General features: G+C 34.9%; 1 protein-coding gene across 5 annotated transcripts in view; it reads right to left on the reverse strand.

Annotated features, from left to right (window-relative positions):
- USP34 (ubiquitin specific peptidase 34) overlaps nt 1-22696 on the reverse strand; it is a 251225-nt gene that overhangs the window by 79342 nt on the left and 149187 nt on the right. For all 5 annotated transcript variants that reach the window (XM_047068664.1, XM_047068662.1, XM_047068663.1 and 2 more), the window contains 8 exons: nt 19940-20040; nt 19322-19531; nt 15499-15624; nt 14335-14457; nt 13457-13540; nt 12883-12969; nt 3025-3225; nt 66-148 (listed from right to left, as the gene is read on the reverse strand). In XM_047068664.1, coding sequence (XP_046924620.1) covers nt 66-148; nt 3025-3225; nt 12883-12969; nt 13457-13540; nt 14335-14457; nt 15499-15624; nt 19322-19531; nt 19940-20040 — 1015 coding nt within the window. The remainder of the gene's footprint in view (nt 1-65; nt 149-3024; nt 3226-12882; nt 12970-13456; nt 13541-14334; nt 14458-15498; nt 15625-19321; nt 19532-19939; nt 20041-22696) is intronic.

Genomic DNA, 22696 nt, shown 5'->3' on the forward strand with positions numbered 1-22696 from the left:
ATGAAATTTTAAAACACTCCATTCTTACTACAAATACATACATAAATTATGTAAAAACTTCATACCTAGGAGCCAGATTATCATATGTATAAGTAACAGACATAAGTCGCTGAATCAAACTGGTTCCTTGGACAAGAACAAGAAATACCTTCAAAACAAAAACATTACAAAAAAATCTTTAAATATGCTAAAACACAAAAATGCATTTTTAACCCAAAACTCCAAATTTGATTTTTATCTATGACAAAGAAAATCATACAGTAAAAATATCAATATTAGAAAATCAGAATTTTGCGACCAAACTTAAGAATAGCAACTTAAAAAAAATGAAAATTTAGAAATACAGAGGCCAAACTATTTTAGTATTATTATTATTATTATTATTATTATTATTATTTTACAAAACTATTCTTTGTATTTGACCCACAAATTCTTTACATGTCACCCACATGGGTGAAAAAAAATATATTACACATGTCGGTGGTTTATTGGGGTGGTGAAGGAGAATTATACATTTTTTAATTTTGAAATAAGCAAGTAAGGCCAAGCAGCAACAGAGATCTCAACCATCCTGAAACAGAGAAAAAGATGAATACAGGGCATAGATTCTAGATTAAAAATCCTGAGGATCAATATTCAGTTTGCAAACTTTCAAGCTGCATGATTCTAATAAACTACTTAATTTTTAGGTATTAGTTCTTCTATATAATGGGAATTCTATATAATGTTCTATAGAGTTCTATATAATGGTAGAAAATAATTTGCTAATTTATATAAATAAAGAATTACTGACTCCCTTCTGCAGATCGAAACCCTTCTGGGCACTTATGTTATAATAAGCACTGTTCCCATCCTGGAGGTTTGAATCCACTGCAGCAGATAACATAGAAAGCACTGTAACACAAGGAATACAATGTGCCACATGAGCAAAAAAAGAGAGCAGCAACTAAACCTGTCCCTGGTGAAATCAGAACAGCTTTAAGGAAAGTGGTCTAGGCTGGAATTTGAAAGTTCAACTTGAAATCTGAACGTTCTGAAAAGCTTTTTAAGGATAACAAATGAAATAATGCATGACAGTAAATTATGAAAAAATTAGTGTTCTTCCTCACTATCTATAGGATATCAAAACTGGCTAACTTTGTCTCTAGAATTAATATAACAGATTTTTGTTCCCAAATAGCTTAATACACTAAGTTCTGATTATGATAAACCAATGGAAAAAAATATTTAGTAAGCACCTTTTCTAAACTATAGAAGTATGTACACAGAAAAAAATCATAACTATTAATGGTAGTCACCTATGACTAGGAGGATAGGTTCACCTATATATTACGAATTATTGTCAATAAGCATGTACTTGCATATACTTTTTAAAAAACAGTATTTTTAAATTCCTTATGTATGTAGTTTATATCTATACTATTTATATTTATTATTAAAATATCAAGAGGATGGGGCGCCTGGGTGGCTCAGTCGTTTAAGTGTCTGACTTCGGCTCAGGTCATGATCTCGTGGTTCACGAGTTCGAGCCCCGCGTCGGGCTCTGTGCTGACAGCTCGGAGCCTGGAGCCTGCTTCCGATTCTGTGTCTCCCTCTCTCCCTGACCCTCCCCCCATTCATGCTCTGTCTCTCTCTGTCTCAAAAGTAAATAAACGTTAAAAAAAAAAAAAACACATTAAAAAAAAATCTCAAGAGGAAACCACTAATCAAGGTCAAAGCTGTGAAGTTATTTAATGAGTTAATGGAAAGGGGAGCTTTCAAATTATAACTTGGAAAGATTATTCTGGAAAAAAAATTAACTGAAACATTATAGCAATGCAAGGTTAAAGTAAGTAATTGGCAATAAGCAATACTGGAAAACACATTTAGATTACACTGTAGTCTCCATAGTCTATTTTAATTGTATTAGCTGTAAATGATTTGGAATACTAACAAAATCATCTGGCCCCTTTAATCTCCAAAATTCCAAAAGGGAAATATGCTTCAGGTTTCAATTTTCACCAGTAGTTTCCAACCTATGTTCACTACAGAACCTATTTCTCTAATCAGAAACAACTCACAATTCTAGAGTTTTTAGGGGCAGCTATGAGGTAAGATGCTGTTCTCAAAAGGTTACAAATGAGGAAGACAGCTCACTAAAAACCTGTCTTCATCTGTCCCCATTTCCCAATTCAGGGATGGAACAATTCGAACGGCAAATATTTGATCACATGAACAAAGAATCCACAGCCAGAAAGAATTCTAATTATACTTGTGGATGTCATCCTGGTTATGGTGCCATTTTCATTCAGCTCTAAATATACCATTCTATCAACTTGCTTTGTGATGTTAGGGCTGGTACATCATAAACTAAATTCCTCTTTTGCCAGCTGGTTTCTATGAGGTTCCATTAACCTGGGACACTAGAGAGATTACTTCCTTGCTTGTTCTGTCAGCACTGAAACATAAGTATTTAACCCATTTGATTTCAGAAGCCATTGATTTCAGAAGCAGTAGCAGAACCCCTTCCTCAGAGGCCTAAACTGCAGGCCAACAAGATCCTTATAACCTCCTCATTTCTGATAACCCCAAACCTTTTCCATATGCTTCTCAAACCCTAGAGGTGGTGAATGGTTACTCCTTTGAGTTACCTCAACATTTTCCTTTTATATATTTAGTCCTCCAATACATACACGTAAAAACAATTATTCACTTTAAATCACCTCTGTTCAAACACCTAGTGGGGCTTATTTCCCTAAATGGACCCTGACAAATTTAGTATATAAATTACTTTGTAAATGACTAACTAGCTAACTACAGTTGGAGTACAGCAGAATGACATTCATTCCTGAAATTTGGATAATAAACTGAAAAACATTACTATTTCGTAATTACTACTAAATTTAAAATGAAGGTATCACTTCAGCAGTTACATCATATTGTAGTAGTCTGGGATCATATTCCTTATGCATTAGCGTATTCTTAACTTTATAAAACACAAATAGAATTCATTACTATAATCTAATTGGAACTTCTGTACTTTACCTCTGTTAATCTTGGTATATGAAGACCCTTGGCATGATCACCAGCAGCCTTTCTTGATTTACCAGGCCAAGTTCTTTTCCTATGGCTTTCTGCTATACCAGACCAGGCAAAGACATCGTGATAAGCTAAATCCAAATCAGATGGATCTATTGCAAACTGGCATATTAACTTCAGCAAGCAAGCAAGACAGTCTAGCTGCCACTGTGGAAAAGAAGAAAATGTCATTTCCCTATTTTGGTTAATTTAATATGGCCACTATATAACCTGAAATTGAAAGCTAGAAAATGAAATTAAGAGATGAAGTACTGTTGTTTTTCCATGCAAATGACATATACTCCAATATTCTGGAGCCAAAGCAATTCCCCAAAAATTGTAAAAAAAAAACAGAAGATTTTGCACTTTACATAAGGAGATTTAAAATAAAAATGTTTTTGGTAAAATATTTCATATGAAAATTAATTTCTGATTTAAAGCTCTACTTTAGAATTTTAAAAACACCTCCTGTGAGTAAATTAGTATCATTTATGTGCAAGATGAAAGTTTCAGAGTGCTCACATCAACAGTTATTTTCCATTCTTCCTAATCCAACTTCCAAATTGTATAGCTATACCAATATTCCAGGTAATGCAGCAATACTACATTAGATTTTCAAGAAAGTTATCAAGAAATTTCAGTAAGAATAGTCTTTTTAACAAATGATCCTAGAAAACTGAATAGTCATACTGAAAAAAGTAAATGAAACAAACCCTCAACTTTACTCTACATATAAAAAAATTAACTCAAAATGCATCACAGAAATAAATGCAAATAGTACTTATAGTAGAAAAAAAAAGGGGAACATACTTGCGGTCTTGGAGCAGAGATTTCTAAATAAGATATCAATTTTGTTAAAATTAAAAACCTCTCTGCTTAAAAGACACTGTCAAAATAAAGAAAAAAGCAAGCCACAGATTGAATACAAATATTCCCATACATACATGTAGTGGAAAAACTTGTCCAAATTAATTAAGGAAAAAAAAAAAAAAGTCTTACAACTCTTTGCTAAGGTGGAAAGGAAAAGGAAAAGGAAAGGAAGAACAACAACAACAAAAAAGTCCACGATATGAACAGACACTTCATGAAAGGAAAAAAAAAAATCATGGTCTTAAAAAGTATGAAACTTAAGAGATTCAGTGAAAGAAGTACTAATGAAGGAAATTTATAAACACTTACATTAAAAGAAAAAGATCTCAAATCAAGAATCTAACTTTCCAACTTAAGAACTAGAAAAACTAAACCCAAAGCTAGAATAAGGAAATAATACACAGCAGAGGTAAATAAAACATAATAGAAAGACAATAACAAAAAAAAAAATCAATGTAAATAAAAGTTTATTCTTTGAAAAAAGGAAAACCTTTAGAACTAAAAAAAGAGTGAAATTTGTAAAATCAGACATAAAAGTGGGAATTTTTCTACCAATTCTACAGAAATAAAAAGGATTGTAAGAGTATTATAGATAATTGTAAGCCAAAAAGCCACATAACCTACATGAAATGGACAAATTCCTAGAAACGCAAAACCTGCCAAGACTCAATCTTGAAGAAACAGAAAATCTGAATAGATATATAACTAGTAATGAGATTGAATCAGTATATAAAAATCTCCCAATAAAGAAAGCCTTAGACCTGATAACTTCATTAGTAAATTCTACTAAACATTTAAAGATGAATACCAATCCTTCTCAAATTCTCTAAGAACAGAGCATTCCCAACCCACTCTATGAAGCCAGCACAAGCCTGGTATCAATGAAAGAAAAAGTCACTACAAAAAAAATTACAGACCAAGATCCCTGAGGATTAATGATGCAAAAATTCTTGAAAAAACGTTAGCAAACAGAATTTAGCAACACAATAAAAGGATTGTACATGACCAAGTAGGATCTGTTCTTGGAATGCAAGGATGGCTCAACATACAAGAATCAATCAATAAATACTCCACAACAAAATGAAGAAAAAAGACCACCTGATCATTTCAATTGATTACATGCAGAAAAAGCACATGAAGTAATTCAACACTCTTTCATGACAAAAACGCTCAACAAAATAGAAAGAGGGTAAGCACTGGACTCCTGAACTCAGCTCAGGTCATGATTCCAGGGCCATGGGACTGATGGCTATCTCGGGCTCCATGCTAAGAATGGAGTCTGCTTAAGACTCTCCTTTCTCAGCCCCACCCTCCACCACTGCTCACGCAGTGAGTAGGCAAAAACTCTAAAATTGAGAGAGAGAGAGAGAGAGAGAGAGAGAGAAAGAAAGAAAGAAAGAGAAAAGAGAGGAAGGAAGGAAGGAAGGAAGGAAGGAAGGAAGGAAGGAAGGAAGGAAGGAAAACAAACTACCTGAGCATAAATAAAAGCCACATATGAAAAACCCACAGTGAAAATCATATTAAATTGTGAAAGACTAAAAGCTTCTCCACTAAGATGAGGAATACCGGCTTTCCTCACTTCTATTCAGCATAGTAGGGGAAGTTTTGGCCTGAACACTCAGGCAAGAAAAGAAACAAAAGGCATCTAAGTTAGAAAGGAAAATTATCCATTTGTAGAGGATATATAGAAAACCTTAAAGATGCCAAAGAATAGCTCTTAAGATAAATGAATTCAGCAAAGTACAGGATACAAAGCCAACACACAAAATTCACTTCCACAGGTGAACAATGAGCAATATGAAAAGGAAATTACAAAAATAATTCAATTCACAATAGCATCAAAAGAATAAAATACTTAGGAATTAACCAAGAATATGAAAGTCTTCTACAATGAAAATTATAAAACAATGCTGAAAAAAATTAAAAACAATACATGAAAACACATCACATGTCCATGGATTGGAAGACTTATTATTACTCAAAACAATCCGTAACAAAATATGACATTTTTTGCAGAGGAAAAAAAAAAAACAACCCACGCTAAAATTCAAAGGGAATCTCACGGGACTCCAATGCCAATACAATCTTAAAAGAAAAGAACAAAACTAGAGGACTGACACTTCCTGATTTCAAAACTTACTACAGACCTACCGTAATCAACATGATGCGGTATTGGCATCAGACACATATGCAAATTAATGGAAAAGGGGCACCTGGGTGGCTCAGTTGGTTAAGTGTCCAACTCTTGATTACATCTCAGGTCATGATCTCCCAGTTCTGGAGTTCAAGCCCTACTTGGGATTCTGTCTCCTCTTTCTGCACCTCCCCCTCTTGTTCTCTATCTCTCTCTCAAAAGAAATAAAAATAAACTTGAAAAAAAAGATTAATGGAAAGGAATAAAGCACCCAGAAATAAACCCTCACATTTATGGTCAAATGATTTTTAACAAGGGTGCCAAGACGATCCAATGGGAGAAATGACAGTATTTTCAAAAAACAGTGCTGAGAAACCTTGGATATCCACATGCAAAAGAATAAAGTTGGACCCTTACACACTAAAACACCATATACAAAAATTAACTCAAAATAAATCAAGGCCCTATGAACTTCAAGCTGTATTACAAAGCTGTAATCATCAAGACAGTATGGTACTGGCGTAAGAACAGACACTCAGATCAATGGAACAGAATAGAGAACCCAGAAATGGACCCACAAACACATGGCCAACTAATCTTTGACAAACCAGGGAAGAATATCCAATGGAATAAAGACAGTAAAGACAGTCTCTTCAGCAAGTGGTGCTGGGAAAACTGGACAGCGACATGCAGAAAAATGAACCTGGACCACTTTCTTACACCATACACAAAAATAAACTCACAGTGGATGAAAGACCTAAATGTAAGACAGGAAGCCATCAAAATCCTTGAGGAGAAAGCAGGCAAAAACCTCTCTGATCTTGGCTGCAGCAACTTCCTACTCCATACCTCTCCAGAGGCAAGGGAAACAAAAGCATAAATGAACTATCGGGACCTCATTAAATAAAAAGCTTCCCCACAGTGAAGGAAACAATCAGCAAAAGAAAAAGGCAACTGACAGAATGGGAAAAGATACTTGCAAACGACGTATCAGATAAAGGGTTGGTATCCAAAATCTATAAAGAACTTACCAAATTCAACACCAAAAACACAAATAATCCAGTGAAGAAATGGGCAAAAGACATGAATAGACACTTCTCCAAAGAAGACATCCACATGGCCAACTGACACATGAAAAAATGCTCAACATCACTCATCATCAGAGAAATACAAATCAAAACCACAATGAGATACCACCTCCCACCTGTCAGAAAGGCTAACATTAACAACTCAGGCAACAATAGATGTTGGCGAAGATGCGGAGAAAGAGGATCTTTTTTGCACTGCTGGTGGGAATGCAAACTGGTGCACCCACTCTGGAAAACAGTATGGAGGTTCCTCAAAAAATTAAAAATAGAATTACCCTATGACCTAGCAATTGCACTACTAGGCATTTATCCAAGGGATACAGGGATGCTGTTTCGAAGGGACACATGCACCCCAATGTTTATAGCAGCACTAGCAACAATAGCCAAAGTATGGAAAGAAATGTCCATCAATGGATGAATGGATAAAGAAGAGGTGGTGTGTGTGTGTGTGTGTGTGTGTATATATATACACACATATATATCATAAAGATATGAAATCTTAAAGAATGCAATCATAAAGAATGAAATCTTGCCATTTGCAACTACGTGGATGGAACTGGAGGGTATTATGCTAAGCGAAATCAGTCAGAGAAAGACAAGTATCATATGACTTCACTCATATGAGGACTTTAAGACACAGAACAGATGAACACAAGGGAAGGTAAACAGAAATAATATAAAAACAGGGAGGGGTACAAAATACAAGAGACTCTTAAATATGGAGAACAGAGGGTTACTGGAGGGGTTGTGGGAGGGGGGATGGGCTAAATGGGTAAAGGGCATTAAGGAATCTACTCCTGAAATTATTGTTGCACTATATGCTAACTTGGATGTAAATTAAAAAAATACAATTAAAATAAATAAATTAGTTAAAAATAAATAAATAAATAAATAAATAAATAAATAAATAAATGCATGCCCTAAATATAAGAGCTAAAACAATAAAACTCTTACAAGAAAAAGTAGGATAGAAGCTTGATGACAAAGGATTTGGACACATGATTTCTTGGATAGGACAGGTAACAAAAGAAAAAACAGACACACTAGACTTCATTAAAATTAAAATATTTCATGCACAAGGCTATCCACAGAGTAAAATGGTAACCCACAAATGGGAGAAAACATCTGCAAACTATATAAAGGTTTAATATTCACAATATATAAAGAACTTCTAAAACTCAACAAAAACCCAACAACCTGATTCAAAAACGAGCACAAGAGTTGAAAAGACAGTTCTCTCAATGGCCAAAGAACATAAGAAAAGATGCTCAACTTCACTGTTTATTAAGAAATGCAAATTAAAACGAGATAGCACTCAACACCCATTAGGATGGTTGATATCAAAAAACCAGGAAATAAAAGTGTTGGCAAATATGTACAGAAACTTGTGCACTACTGGCAGAGATGTAAAATGGTTTAACTGCTGTGGGAAACGACATGGTGGTTCCTCAAAAAATCTAAAAACATAATTACCATATGACCCAGCAATTCTACTCTTGAAGAAATGAAAACAGGGTCTCAAAGATATTTATACACCTATATTCATAGCAGCATTATTCACAATAGGTAAAATATGGAAGCAACCCATGAATGCATGGATATACAAAATGTAGCATATGCATACGATGGAATATTATGGAAGGAAATTCTCCAATAGACTACAACAAGGATGATGCTGGAGGACATTTTGCTAAATGAAATAAGCTAGTCACAGAAAGACAAATACCACATGATTCCACTTACAGGAGGTACTCAGAGTCAAAGTACAATGGTGGTTTGTCATGGGTTGGGGAGAGGGGACAATGGGGAGTCACTGTTTAATAGGTATAGTTTTAATTTTACAAGATGAAAATAGTAATGGGGTTAGATGATGGTGATGATTCCACAACAAGGTGAAGGTATGTAACACCAGTGAACTACACACTTAAAAATGGTTAATTAAGATAGTAAACCTTAAGTGTATTTTACCAAAATTAAAAAGGGCAAAGCACCATGAGGTAACACTACATACCCAGTAGAATAGCTCAAATTAAAAAGACTGACCACACCAACTGTTGAAGATATGAAGCAACTGGAAGTCCCGTAAGTCGCATGGTACAACTGCTTTGGAAAACACCTTGGCAGTTTCTTACAAAGTTAATCTTACATTTACCATATTATTCAGCAATTTCTTTTCTTGGTATTTACCCACAAGAAACAAAAACATATGTACACAAAAAGATTTGTATATGAACATCTGTCAACTTTATTCATAATAGCCCCAAACCAGAAACTCAAATGTCCATCAAGAGGTGAATGGATAAGGAATAGTATACCTATAAAAGGATATACTACTCATCAATAAAAACTAACAACCAACCAATACATGCAACATTTATCAGGCTCAAAATACATGTTGACTAAAAGACACCAGTTACAAAGAATACATATTGGTGTTCCATTTACATGGAATTCTATTAAATGCAAATGTAATCTTTTAACAACAAAAAGCAGATCAGTAGTGCTTAGGGCTGGATGGTTGGAAGAAGGGAGGAACTGATGGTAAAAAAGCAGGACGGAACTTCTGGTGTAATAGAAATATTCTATATTTTGTTTGTGTTGGTGGATTACACAATTATATACATTTTCCAAAACTTAAAGTTTTTTTGTTTTTTTGTTTTTTTTTTAAAGTAAATTCATTACCAGAGCACCTGGATGGCTCAGTCGGTTAAAGCATCCATCTTCGGCTCAGGTCATGATCTCACGGTTCGTGGGTTCTAGCCCCGCATCAGGCTCTGTGCTGACAGCTCAGAGCCTAGAGCCTGCTTTCAATTCTGTGTCGCCCTTTCTCTCTGCCCCTCCCCCACTCATGCTGTCTGTCTCTCTCTCTCTCTAAAGTAAACATTTAAAAAATAAGTTCATTATGTACTGAGTATACCTCAACTCCATATCACCTACAAAAATTAACTTAAAATTGATCAAAGACCTAAATGTTTAAAAACTAGAACTATAAAATTCTTTATCTTGACAGAGAAAAAGAAAGAGAGCATGCACAAGCGTGTGAGAGGAGAAAGAGAATCCCAGGCAGGCTCCCACCTAACGCAGGGCTCCATCTCACAAACCCTGAGATCACAAACCCTAAACGCAGGGCTCCATCTCACAAACGCAGGGCTCCATCTCACAAACCCTGATCCAAAACCAAGAGTTGGACGCTTAGTGGACTGAGCCACCCATGCACCCCCAAAACTGTAATTCTTTTTTTTAATGTATTTTTTTAAATGTTTATTTATTTTTGAGAGCTATTGAGTGGGGGAGGAGCAGAGAGGAGGGAGACAGAAGATCCAAAGCAGGCTCTGCAGTGACAGCACATAGCCCAATGTGGGGCAGGAATTCACAAACCATGAAATCATGACCTAAAGTCAGACAATTGACTTAGCCACCCAGGCACCCCAAAACTATGAAATTCTTAAAAGAAAACAGAGTCATCAATATCTGTGACTTTGGATAATATGCTACTTCCAAGAATGAACCTTGGGGGTGCCTGGGTGGCTCAGTCGTTTAAGTGTCTAACTCTTGACTCTGGCTCAGGTCATGAACTCTTGGGGTGAGTTCCAGCCCTGTGTGAGGCTCTGGACTAAGTGCAGAGCCTGCCTGGGATTGTTTCTCTCTCAGCCCCTGCCTCCACTGGTGCTTTCTCTCCCTCTCAAAATAAATAAACTTAAAAAAAAAAAAAAAATGAATGAACCTTAAAACATTATGCTTAAGTGAAAGAAGCCAGTCACAAAGGACCATGTACATATTGTATGGCTCCATTTATATGAAATGTCCATAATAGGCAAATCCATAGAAAGTAGAATTAGTGTTTTCCCAGGGCTGAAATGTTTGGGGGAAAATGAGGAATGATTGCTAATGAATATGGCATAGGGTGTTTCCTTCTGAGGGGATCAAACTGTTCTGGCATTGGTGGTAATGTTTGCACAAGTCTGTAAATATACTAAAATATCACTGCTTTTTAAAAGGCTGAATTTCATTATATGTGAATTCTATCTCAAAAATTTTTAATTTAAAAGTATACCTCAACTATACCTCAATTAAAAGGAAAAAAAACTAAGAAAGAAGAATGACTGAATTTGTAAGTATTCTATAATATGTGAAGAGAGATGCATTATAAATAGGGGTGTAAGCTGGCTTGCAAACTGTGTCTCAGGCATGCTTAGTAGCATCTCAGGCATTGCCAGGCTACAATGTGTCATATTTGGTAGTTAACATTATCTTATTAGTAATACTTCATAAAAATATCTACAATTTCAAAAGAAACAGAGAAAAAACCTTTAGCTTATGACTGATTTCCTGTAAGCCTTATTCCAAACTAAACTTAGAGCAAGTCTGCAAACAAAATTCCTATAAATGACACATAACTACTTGTTAACACATTTAAAATCTCCCACTTTGCCAAAGAACTAAAAAGCACATTAGAATTCTAAGAGAATTAATGGGGTAGTAGACATGACTAATAAAACGCAAGAGATGTTATAAGTCACAGAACTATAATAATTAATAACGAATAGAGGTATCTATTCTAAAAGGAAAATATCATAGTAAAATATATTTAAAAATAGAAAAGTAAGTACTGAAACCAGTGGTAAGAATAACAACAACTTGGTACATAATGATAGGTTTTCTAAATCTATTTTCTTTTACTAACTTGGTATTAAATTAAGAACACTTGACTCCTAGGTTCTAAGGTAATTCTAAACCACAGTACTAAAAAGTTAGTATTTGAATGGAATGTTTGATAATGCTACTCTACTTTGTTGGAAGTCAGGAAAGGGAGCATCCTTTCCATTTAGTTCAAAGCCAGATTCTGCAGTTTGGTATAGCAGTATCAATTTTTTAATATTCCACAATTTTATTTTCTTAATACTATATAGAATAGTGCTTCTTCACGTTAATAGTTTATTTAAAAAAAAGACAAACTTCCTTTTTGTTAAGTGCAAATGATTTTGTGAAATACTTTTTAAAAAATCTGTAGGGGCACCTGGGTGGCTCAGTCGGTTGAGCATCCGACTTCGGCTCACGCCATGACCTCGCAGTTTCTGAGTTCGGGCCCCGCATCGGGCTCTGTGCTGACAAGCGCAGAGCCTGGAGCCTGCTTCAGATTCTGTGTCTCCCCCTCTCTCTGCCCCTCCCATGCTCACACTCTGTGTCTCTCTGTCTCTTGATAATAAATAAACATTAAAAAAAAAAATCTGTAGCCATATTCAATATCTGTAAAATCTTCTCAGGGCTTACTCTCAATTCCTGCACCTAATTCATTTCAGACCAGTCACAAATGGTCTAAAGACACTTATTTGAGTAGCACTACTATAAAGGAAGAAATACTCAAAACAAAATGAAACACTGAAAAAGGATATTTTCCAAAATTTGAAGACATATAAACCAGTTCTTTTAAAAGCACCCAAACATTAAGACTGTATAAATACTAATATGTAATTTATTTACCTAAAGGAAAAAGAATTACAAATTACCCATAATGCAGAGTCATGAATTTTGGCACTTAAATTTTAACAGGTGTCATGGAGAATTCTTATGAATAATTTTTATCAGATACCGTATTTTTCAAAACTTAGTTTTACTACACTCTATAATCTTCCTTACTACAACAAGCATGCGGCAAAAGATATACTTGCTAACAAAAAATGGAAGTGCTTAAGATAAGACACTATTAACTGGTTAAAAACTGGTTTCACTTACCACAGTCCAGGATTCCTGCTCTTTAGGCTCCAGAATTCCAGAATTAAAAATTTCCAATAACTGTTGAAGCCCTCCAGCAGCAACAAACTGTAAGCAATTGTGAGAGTACCAGTAAGAGAGATGCAGCTACAAAATGTCTTGAAGACCTGCTTTTGATTCAGTAACTGGATGTGTGTGTATTTATGTATACGTGTGTGTAAAATATGCATCTTTAATCTAGGAAATTACTCTGATTTAAATAACCAAAATAACTTCTATGTAAAGTGATAACAAACCTTATTTTCAAGAAATTTTTAAAACAAGATTCTTGCAAAAATCCATAAACGTATCTTTAAATTCCATTGACAATTTAACTATAGACACTGAAGTGTCCTAACAAAGTATTCCAATAAAGGAAGAAAATAAGTGTACCAAGGCATTAAATAATCTCACCTTATTACTGTGATTTACAGTAATACATGATTTTTAAACCATCCTTTATTTTACTAAATTTAAAAGTATTAATTATGATACCTACTTTTGGAAAATTAGGGATAATTTTTATCAATACACTATTTAACACATATGATCAAACCTTGCAACTCCAGGAATTTTTACTATTTTCCACTTGATCCTCACTTGAATCATCTGAATCTGGATAAAGATCACTGTAACTTCCCTGTGGGAACAGCAAAAAATAAAAATAAAAAAATAAAATAAAATAATGGTAAGAGGGGTGCCTGGGTGGCTCAGTCAGTAAATCATCTGGCTCTTGATTTCCACTCAGGTCATGATCTCACGGTTCGCAAGTCTGAGCCTCGCATCAGGCTCTGCACTGACAGTGCGGAGCCTGCTTGGGATTCTGTCTCTCTCCTTCTCTCTCTCTGACCCTCCCGCACTCTAAGTAAATAAATAAACTTCAAAAAAAATGTTTAAAAAAAAATGAGAGAAGGTGGCAGGAGAAAAAAATTATTCTAGAATTAAAAGATAATAGGGGCATCTGGGCAGCTCAGTTAAGCTACTGACTCTTGATTTTGGCTTAGGTCATGATCACATGGCCGTGAGATCAAGCCCTGCTTCAGGCTCCATGCTGAAGATGGAGGCTGCTTAGAATTCTCTCTCTCCCCTCCCTCCCTCTCTCTCAAAAAAATAAAAACAGAAACAAAAAACCCACCACATTCTTGGAACACCATGGTGGCTCAGTCAGTTGAGCATCTGACTTGATTATCACTCAGGTCATGATCCCAGGGTTGTGGGATAGAGCCAACTATCAGGCTCGGCACTGAGCCTGAAGCTTGCTTAAGATTCTTTCTCTCTTGCTCTCTCACTCTCCCTCTCCCCCACTCACATGATCGCTTGCTCTCAAATAAACACAAAAATAAATAAATAAAAAATAAAAGAATATAACACATTCTGGAATTTGGCTCCAGAGAAAATACAAGTATTTGACCATAAGAATGGAAATGCAATTACCGTTGACTCTCTCCTTATCCTCCTGTTAGGTTTTCCCAGTGCTTCAATAATTTCCAGGGCATATAATAGCTTGTGAGCACTCTTAATTTTGAGAAGTTCTTTCCAATTAAGTCCATCATTACTCTTAAATTAAGAAAGGAAAAACATAGGTTTTCTCAAGCCAACTTACTAAGGGATCTCTCCCCATCAAAAAAAATTTAAAGAAATGAACACTATATAAGAACTCAAATATTACATATACCTTGAAATATGTTCAAACCCATGAAGACCAACTGTATTAACTAGTATTCATGGTATGCTTAAAACACCAATTTTTCATTAAATTTTATTAAAATTAATATGCAAACAGCAGCACAGGAAAAAAAACAACTCTATCTTATTAACTTTTAAAACAGATGAGGCAATGCAACATCTTCCCAATGAAAAAACCTATGCAGCCTAGCTGAATGCAACAACTTTTAAAGATACAGAAGCAGTAAAGTCTATTATTTAATACTTATAAAAAGTTACACCTGCACATTTAGAAGTCATATGCAAATACATAAACCTTAAAATACTGTTATTTTCTACTCACAATTTATGAAAGGATATTCACACAATGTGCATCTCTGATAATATTATTAGACCTACTCTGAGTCATCAACTAACATTTCTCAGGCTTACCTTGTTCACATCTAAATCATTTGAGATACATGACCTTCTGAAATCACATGGCCAAGTCCCAAGTCATAGAAAACCATTAGCGAACAACATTAGGACACTGTTTTTTCATTCATCGTGTACGTATTCTATTGCTATCTCCACCTAACCCTTTATTATATAGCTTTGAAAGAATAATCTAATTCTTTACAAAGATATCTAACACTTACACTTGTGAGGTCATGCCCCAATAGGAATATTTAAAACATACAGCAGTATGAAACACTAATATAAAGGCAAATTATGTTTTTTAAATATAATTTCAGAAAACATCCTTGCCTTGCATTAGGCCCACATTATTAAGTCTAACAAGTAAATGAACATTAAAATGAACTGTCACTTTTTATCCATTAAATGGGCAAAATTTTACTAAGGATACAGGTCAACAAGCAATCTTATACACTGCCAGGAGGAATATAAAATGGTACCATCCTCTAGGAGAGCAAAAAGATGTTATGGGTTTACCTGTTCGTCTGAGATATTCTGGAATGCCATCAACATATTAGGACATGTAGGAAGAAGCATCAGTAGCTCCCATACACGCCTAGAGAGATTTTCTGCATGAAGATGAAGTTCTTCACATCTTAAGCTCTACACAAATAAGAATAACTGCTTATCAAGACAGATCACTAAAAAAATAAACCTAAATTTAAGTTTAACTTTTTTGCATAAAATCCTTGATTATCAAATTTGGTAACATTTTTTAGTCTTACTTTACTTTTTAATTTTTTGAATGTTTATTTATTTTTAAGACAGAGAGAGAGAGAGAGAGAGAGAGAGAGAGAGACAAGAGTGTGAGCAGTGGATGGGCAGAGGGAAGGAGACACAGAATTAGAAGCAGGCTCCAGGCTGTCAGCATAGAGTCTGACACGGGGCTTGAACTCACATACTGTGAGATCATGACCTGAGCCAAAGTTGGACGCTTTAACCTACTGAGCCACCCAGGCGACCCTAGTCTTACTCTAAAAGTAAGAAATAAGCCATTTGTTCCATAGTAAACAATTTTAATTTTTTAAATGTTTATTTTTGAGACGAAGGGAGAAAGAGGGTGAGTGGGGGAAAGGCAGAGAGAGGAGGAGACACAGAATGCGAGGCAGGCTCTAGGCTCTGAGCTGTCAGCACAGAGTCCCATGCAGGGCTTGAACCCACGAACTGTAAGATCATGACCTGAGCTGGAGTTGCACACTTTAACTGACTGAGCCACCCAGGCATCCCAACAATTTGTTTTTTAATTATTACTTATAAACAATAAATATATTTATTCAATAAATTGATTATGTCAAAGTAGTAGTTTTTAAACTTGTTATTGGATGCTTTTTGGAAAAAAAAAAGTGACCTGTAAATCTTGATACTTTAATTCAGGAAACTTTTCAAATAGAAGTGAAAACATCTGTCTTACAAAGCCATTCAAGTAAATTTCAAGAACATTATCAGGTCACTATTCTAACTACAACAAAGTCTTGGTGAATTAAATCCTTGACCTTACACATTTGGTAAAAGAGTACATCTTTTTTATTTTGCTAATCCATATCTTATTTTCCAGTCTCACATAAGCAGAGATTAAGAGGAAAGCAAACAATTTTTTAAAAGCTACTTTTTTCCATTATCATTTGTTAAATTTGAACTCTGTAAGATGCTGAGATAATAGTAACCTGAAAAAGGTTTCAGAAAATATATAAGAAATAGGCAAGTTTCCTTTTTTTAAAAAATTACAGCACAACCCCAAGAAGTAAATAAACAGCTAAAGCTAAAATTTACAATTTTGGAATTTTCCAGGGTATGAATTTGTGTATTATTCTATTACCACTGCTGTCATAATGACTTTTTGCTAGGATACAATGGATGCCAAAGGAATCTTCTGTATATCTATAAAAAGTTTAGTTCTTTCTGTATAATGATATAAAGCTAGCATATCTGAAAACAAGGAAATCTTAAGAGTCTCAAAGTATCCTTTGCTTTTCACAACCCTAATGAAGAGAAGCAACCCAAAGTAACATTTTTAGTTCAGTTGGAGAAATGGCACTGAAAATTCTTCAGTAACATAAATTCATTCCTTTGTAAACACCAAGTTTAAAAGACAGAAAAGTAAGGCTGTACTCTGTGCAAAGAAACAATTTGAAAGAAAAAAAAAAATCCCAGGTGCAAATGGATGTGCTAGGTTATGATTAAAAAGACCCACAACATGGGTTATTCACAGCAAAGACCCTCTGTTTTTATTTTTGTAACCTTCCACAAGACCAAACCAGTTTTGGGAAAACAAAGGAACCCCACATCAACAATGGTATACTTGCCACAAAGTTCAAAAAAAGACCTGCTCAAAACTGAATTCTTCCTCTCCAGTTCAGGCCTCATCAGGACTATTACAATGGCCTATTCACTGGGCCTCCTACCTCCAAGTCTTTGTTTTCTCTAATACATCCATCACACTGACACCTACACTTTGTTTCTAATACCCCATAAAAGATTTCATTTTGTTGCTTTAAAATGTTCCACGATAATGGCAAAGCATTTTACACAGAAGAAAAATCTCATATGGCCCTTTGTGGTACAGGTTCCAATCTCCTTTTCATTTTTTTAATTACACTATATTCACACTCCCAGTATTTCAAACATGCCATTCACTTTTTCTCTGAATCTATAATGCTTCTCTTTGCTCTTAGCAGCAGGACCCAATTTGAAAGACTCTCCTTTTGCAAAATCTTCCCCAAATTTTTGTTCCCTATGTTCCCACATCTGTATAGCAACCCCCAAGAAAACGGAATTCTTCTAATTATCCTTCTCTCTTTTAAACTGCCCATACAGTGCTGACATGAAGTAAAAGGTCATTAAGTATTTGTGGTATAAAATACAAAAGGTAAAAAAAAAAAATGGAGGCTCATAGGGATCTGTTACTAATTATTCTGCTTGAACAAAAGAATTTCTTAGGAATTTAAAAACTTGCCACCACAAGAAACCCCAAGCTATGAGGAACATAGGGCTCCACAGCAGTTACCAATGCATCCACAATCAAACATATTTTGGAAACAGGGAAAAAAGTCACTTAACATTCTTGGGAAAGAAACAATAAGCACTATTTTATATGGCACTCAATCTCAAAATAATAATTCACTGCATGAGACACATGAATGAATATCATCTTAGGATAAGTCCATTTAAAGGCATTAAAATATACATATATATCAGCAGACTAATACTGAATCCTTTAGGTGATCTCACTCTTTTTACATACCATCTTCATAGTGATCACCCACACCTTACTTCTTCAGACCAAACCCCTTCTCTGACCTCCAAACACAATTATATATGATTCCTTGACATTACCACTTAATGTTCCAGGAGCATCCATTCTTCATCTCAAATGGAATCTATCCAGTTGCTCAAGACAGAAACCTGGATGCCATGTCCTGTTTTCCTTCTTCCTGAACATGAGCCTATCTCCACTCCTAATCCAATCCACAACCAAATTATGTTGTTCTGACCTGCAGTCCACTTAATTTGTTCACTCCCTTCATTCTATTCCAGGGCACCGTCAGGGCTTTCTTGAACTAATGCATTAGGTTCCTTATTACTTTTTCTACTTTTACCAAACAAACCTATTACCTTAAAAACCAAAATCAGAATGTGTGCTCCTTCCCTCTGCTTAAAACATCTTACTGCTGATCACCTTACAAAGTGAAAAGGAGTAAAATAAAAACACGTTGCATGGCCAGACTGGTTCTATTCACCTTTCCTATCTTATTCCTCTCATTCCTCTCTCCCACTAGCCTCCACATTCTACTCATTATTAGCACTCCAACAATTCCTATACCTGCCTGATTCCTTATATGAAGGGCTTCAGGAATCAGATTACTGTATGCAGGCGATCCCTCAATTGTCTTCATTTAGGTGGCTCCTTTTCATCCTTCTAGCTCAGGTTACATATGGTTTCCTTCAGAGAAACCTTCCCTGACCAAATAATATATATGAGTTTCTGCCTATCCCTACTCCCTAATAACGTTAGTTTTAGTAGCCATCTGTGTCTAAATTTTAGTTATTAGTTTACCCAAAACTATCTGCTAGGCATATCAATTATGTATCTTCCTCACTAGACCGAATGAAGGCTGAAACTGCCTATTGTGATCCTTGTAAAACAATACTTAAAACACACTAGTTTTGGATCATATTAGGCCGTTAAATACCTAATGAATAAATAAATGGACTCATAGGTTTTATTGCACTTACAAGTACAATATTTTCCACTCAACAGAAAGACAAACAATATACTGTAAAAATAAAATTATATAGTCACCTCAGTATCTTCCACTGCCACTTTTCCTGAGGGTGGTTTAAATGATGCAAGCATCTCTAATAAATCAAAAAGAGTAGTTAAATGAGGTTCTTGTAAAAGCAAAAGCATAGGAATGTTGTCCTTCTGAGGGGGTGGTAGGCAAGATGCAGGCAGCTGAACACCTTCCCCTTTCCGTTCTCTTCTTGGTGCACCCAAAGATACAAATACCATCTATAAAAATAAGAGCAAAAGGGAAAAGTATAATATTAAGTATAAAATTAAAGTATTATGTATAAAATAACTTCACAAAACCCCCCACAAAACTTCACACACAATTAAAACAAAAGCAATAATTGTTTTTGAAGGATACCTTCAACTATTCAACTGTTGACTTTAATAGTCAATACACATCATTAAAACTTGGGCACCTGGGTGGTTCAGTCAGTTAAGAGTCTGACTTTGGCTCAGCTCATGATCTCACACTTTGTGAGTTTGAGCCCCACATCAGACTCTCTGCTGTCAGTGCAGAGCCTGCCTCAGATCCTCTGCCCCCTTACTCTCTGCCTCTCCCCTGCTCACACATGCACACCGCCCCCCCAAATAAATAAACATTAAAAGTCAAACCACATTTGTGTGTACCTGCATATCCTTAAAACCAAGCTCATGAAGTGCTTTTTCATCATAATCTGTTGTTAACTCATGTCCAGATGAAATCATCCTGACAGGTCCCATAAGGCCTCCTTCAAAACAGCAGAAAACATTAAATGAACATTTTTATAAAAACTTATTTGCTGACATGAATACATGGTTACAGTATGTGAGCCTCCCTCCTAAAGAGCCTCATTTCACTAAATTAATCCCTTACTCTGCTTTATCTTTCTTTAAATACTTAACGAGCATCTGACATTATGTATCTTTCTCTCCTCCAAAAAAAAATCCCAGTTCCATAAAGGCAGACATTTTATTACATTCAGAGATGTATTCCCAGTACTAGAACATAACAGGCATTCAAATTTTATTGTTTAATCCATGAACTTTTTTTAAAAAAGGAAATGCTTGACAGAGTAGGAAACTAAGCAAAATGATGAAATATCAGAGGAATGATTTAAACTTAAGTATTGTTCAATTTTATAAACTTCATGTAGAAAAATTCCATTGGATGGACACTACACAGCTCAAGAATGAGTGAGGTAGGCCTACTGCTTTCCATAATGATGCAATTCTTCACCAAAACTGTGTTACTATAATTCCTTAAATGTTTAAAGGCTAGTACCAAAACTCATCTATTACCCTTTTTGGTTTTCCTCTCAGAACTTCTGATATTGCTTAGTGTATTCACAGTTTATTATTCAGAATAATTTCATCAAATTTAAAATAAAAATTCCATTAAGATTTCAGATAGAATACATTAAGACATAAATTAACTTGGTATCTCTATTATAATATGTGTACAGAAACATGCTTGGCATACCCACTTAGTCAAGTGTTCATTTATATATCTCAATAAAAACTCTACATTCAACTTCTGATACTTTGGCAGGTTTTTATTAAATGTCTTTTCTACCTTACTGAGATAATACAATCTATGATTATTTATATTTTTTACAATATTGAGATAAAAAAATCCTTAGTTGTGATGGAATGCTAAGATAATATATAGCTGGTTTGGTTCCCAGTGTGTCAGATACTCTAAGCGCACATAACTTTGTTCCAAAAAGAATTAAGATGGCTAGTACTTGATTTAGGCTCTTGAATTCTATTTGGTATGAGACAGGCCTACACTTACTATACGTTAACTTTTGATTATAATGGTTTGAATTGGCTTTTATAATTAACGGAGGTTTCCATCTTTTACCAGTTTCTTAAAAAAATATTTATTTTTTTACATTTATTTTTGAGGGGGATGCGGGAGGGGCGGGGGGGGGTGGGGGACAGAGACTCAGCAGCAGGCTCCATACTGTCAGTGCAGACCCCGATGTGGGACTCGAACTCACAAACCATGAGATCATAACCTGAACCAAAAGGAAAAGTGGGATGCTTAACTGACTGAGCCATCAGATGCTCCTCTTTTACCACTTTTGAAAGCGTCTTTTTTAACATAAGAACTGCTTAGTCCTTAAGAGTTCTGGAAAGAGTTACCAACTTTTAAAAATTTTAAGTCTTAATTCAAAAAATGTTTCTAACCAATAAAAAGCAACAAAAAATCTGAAAAAAACCCTCTTATGATGGTATATTAAATATATATACTTTTTATCCTTTGAAACTCCAATAAATTGAATTTTAAAATTTTTACTAATTATTGGACAGGGGGGAAAAAGGGAAGAGATAATATCAACCAAGTTTGCAAGTTGAAAAACAAATGAAGTGGTAACTAGCAAGACCCCAAAAAGATAAATGTCAAACCAGAGATAGGCTTATAACCTGTCATTTGATTTATACTGGTTTAACACAGAAATAAGATCAACACCTGACAAAGACTAGGAAAGGGGGGAGGGGAAAATAGAGAGGGAGAAGGAGGGAAAGAAAGAGAAAAAGAAAAAGAGAGGGGAAGAAGAAAAGGAAAAGAAAATCAAGTCTGTGATCTATGAGACATTAATAGTCTAGGATATATTTAATTAGAGGCCCAGAAGTTAGGCTGAGGGCAAAGGAAAAAGAAAAAAAATATTTGAAAAATACATATAATTGCTAACCTTTTTCAAATTCGGTAAATATTACAGACCCAAAGACCTAAGAAGTTAAACTTACCCAAACTACATAAACACAAAGAAACAAGAAGGCACGTTAAAATCAATCCCCTGAAAACCAATGTCAAAAAAAATTCTTGTGCTGTCTGACTGGCTCAGTCAGGAGATCAAGCAACTCTTGATCTTAGGGTCTTGAGTTCAAGTTTCACCTTGGGAGTACAGCTTACTTTAAAAAAATTTTTAAAACCAAAACAACAGCAAAAATATTCTTTAAAATCAACCACAGTTACAAAGACATACCGTACACAAAGGATGACAGGAAAAAAAAGACTTTCAATCAGAAACTCTGCAAGCCAAATGACACTGGGTAGCCCCTTAAGAAGTCCTGGAAAGAAAACACTTCCTGACCTAAAATTCTATGTCCAGTGAAAATATCCTTCAAAAGAGAAGGCAAAATGAACTTAACAAAAGCTTGAGAAAATATACCACCAAAAGACTTGGAAGTACAAACATTTTTAAAGGAAGTTTATTAGAAGAAAGAAAATAAAGAGAAAGAAATCAAATGGAAATTTTGATCTATATATGGGAATGAGGAGTGCCAAAATGGTAAATATATGATAAAAAAGAGAAAAGATGACATGAAACTAATAAAAAAATAACCAGATAATTTGCTAAACATTCTATTTAAAATGCAGAAACAGGAGTCTGGATT

The sequence above is a fragment of the Lynx rufus genome, unplaced genomic scaffold, assembly GCF_022079265.1.
Source record: "Lynx rufus isolate CCGP_SWC_20201006 ecotype Redwood Valley unplaced genomic scaffold, mLynRuf1.p SCAF_8, whole genome shotgun sequence".
Lineage (NCBI taxonomy): Eukaryota > Metazoa > Chordata > Mammalia > Carnivora > Felidae > Lynx > Lynx rufus.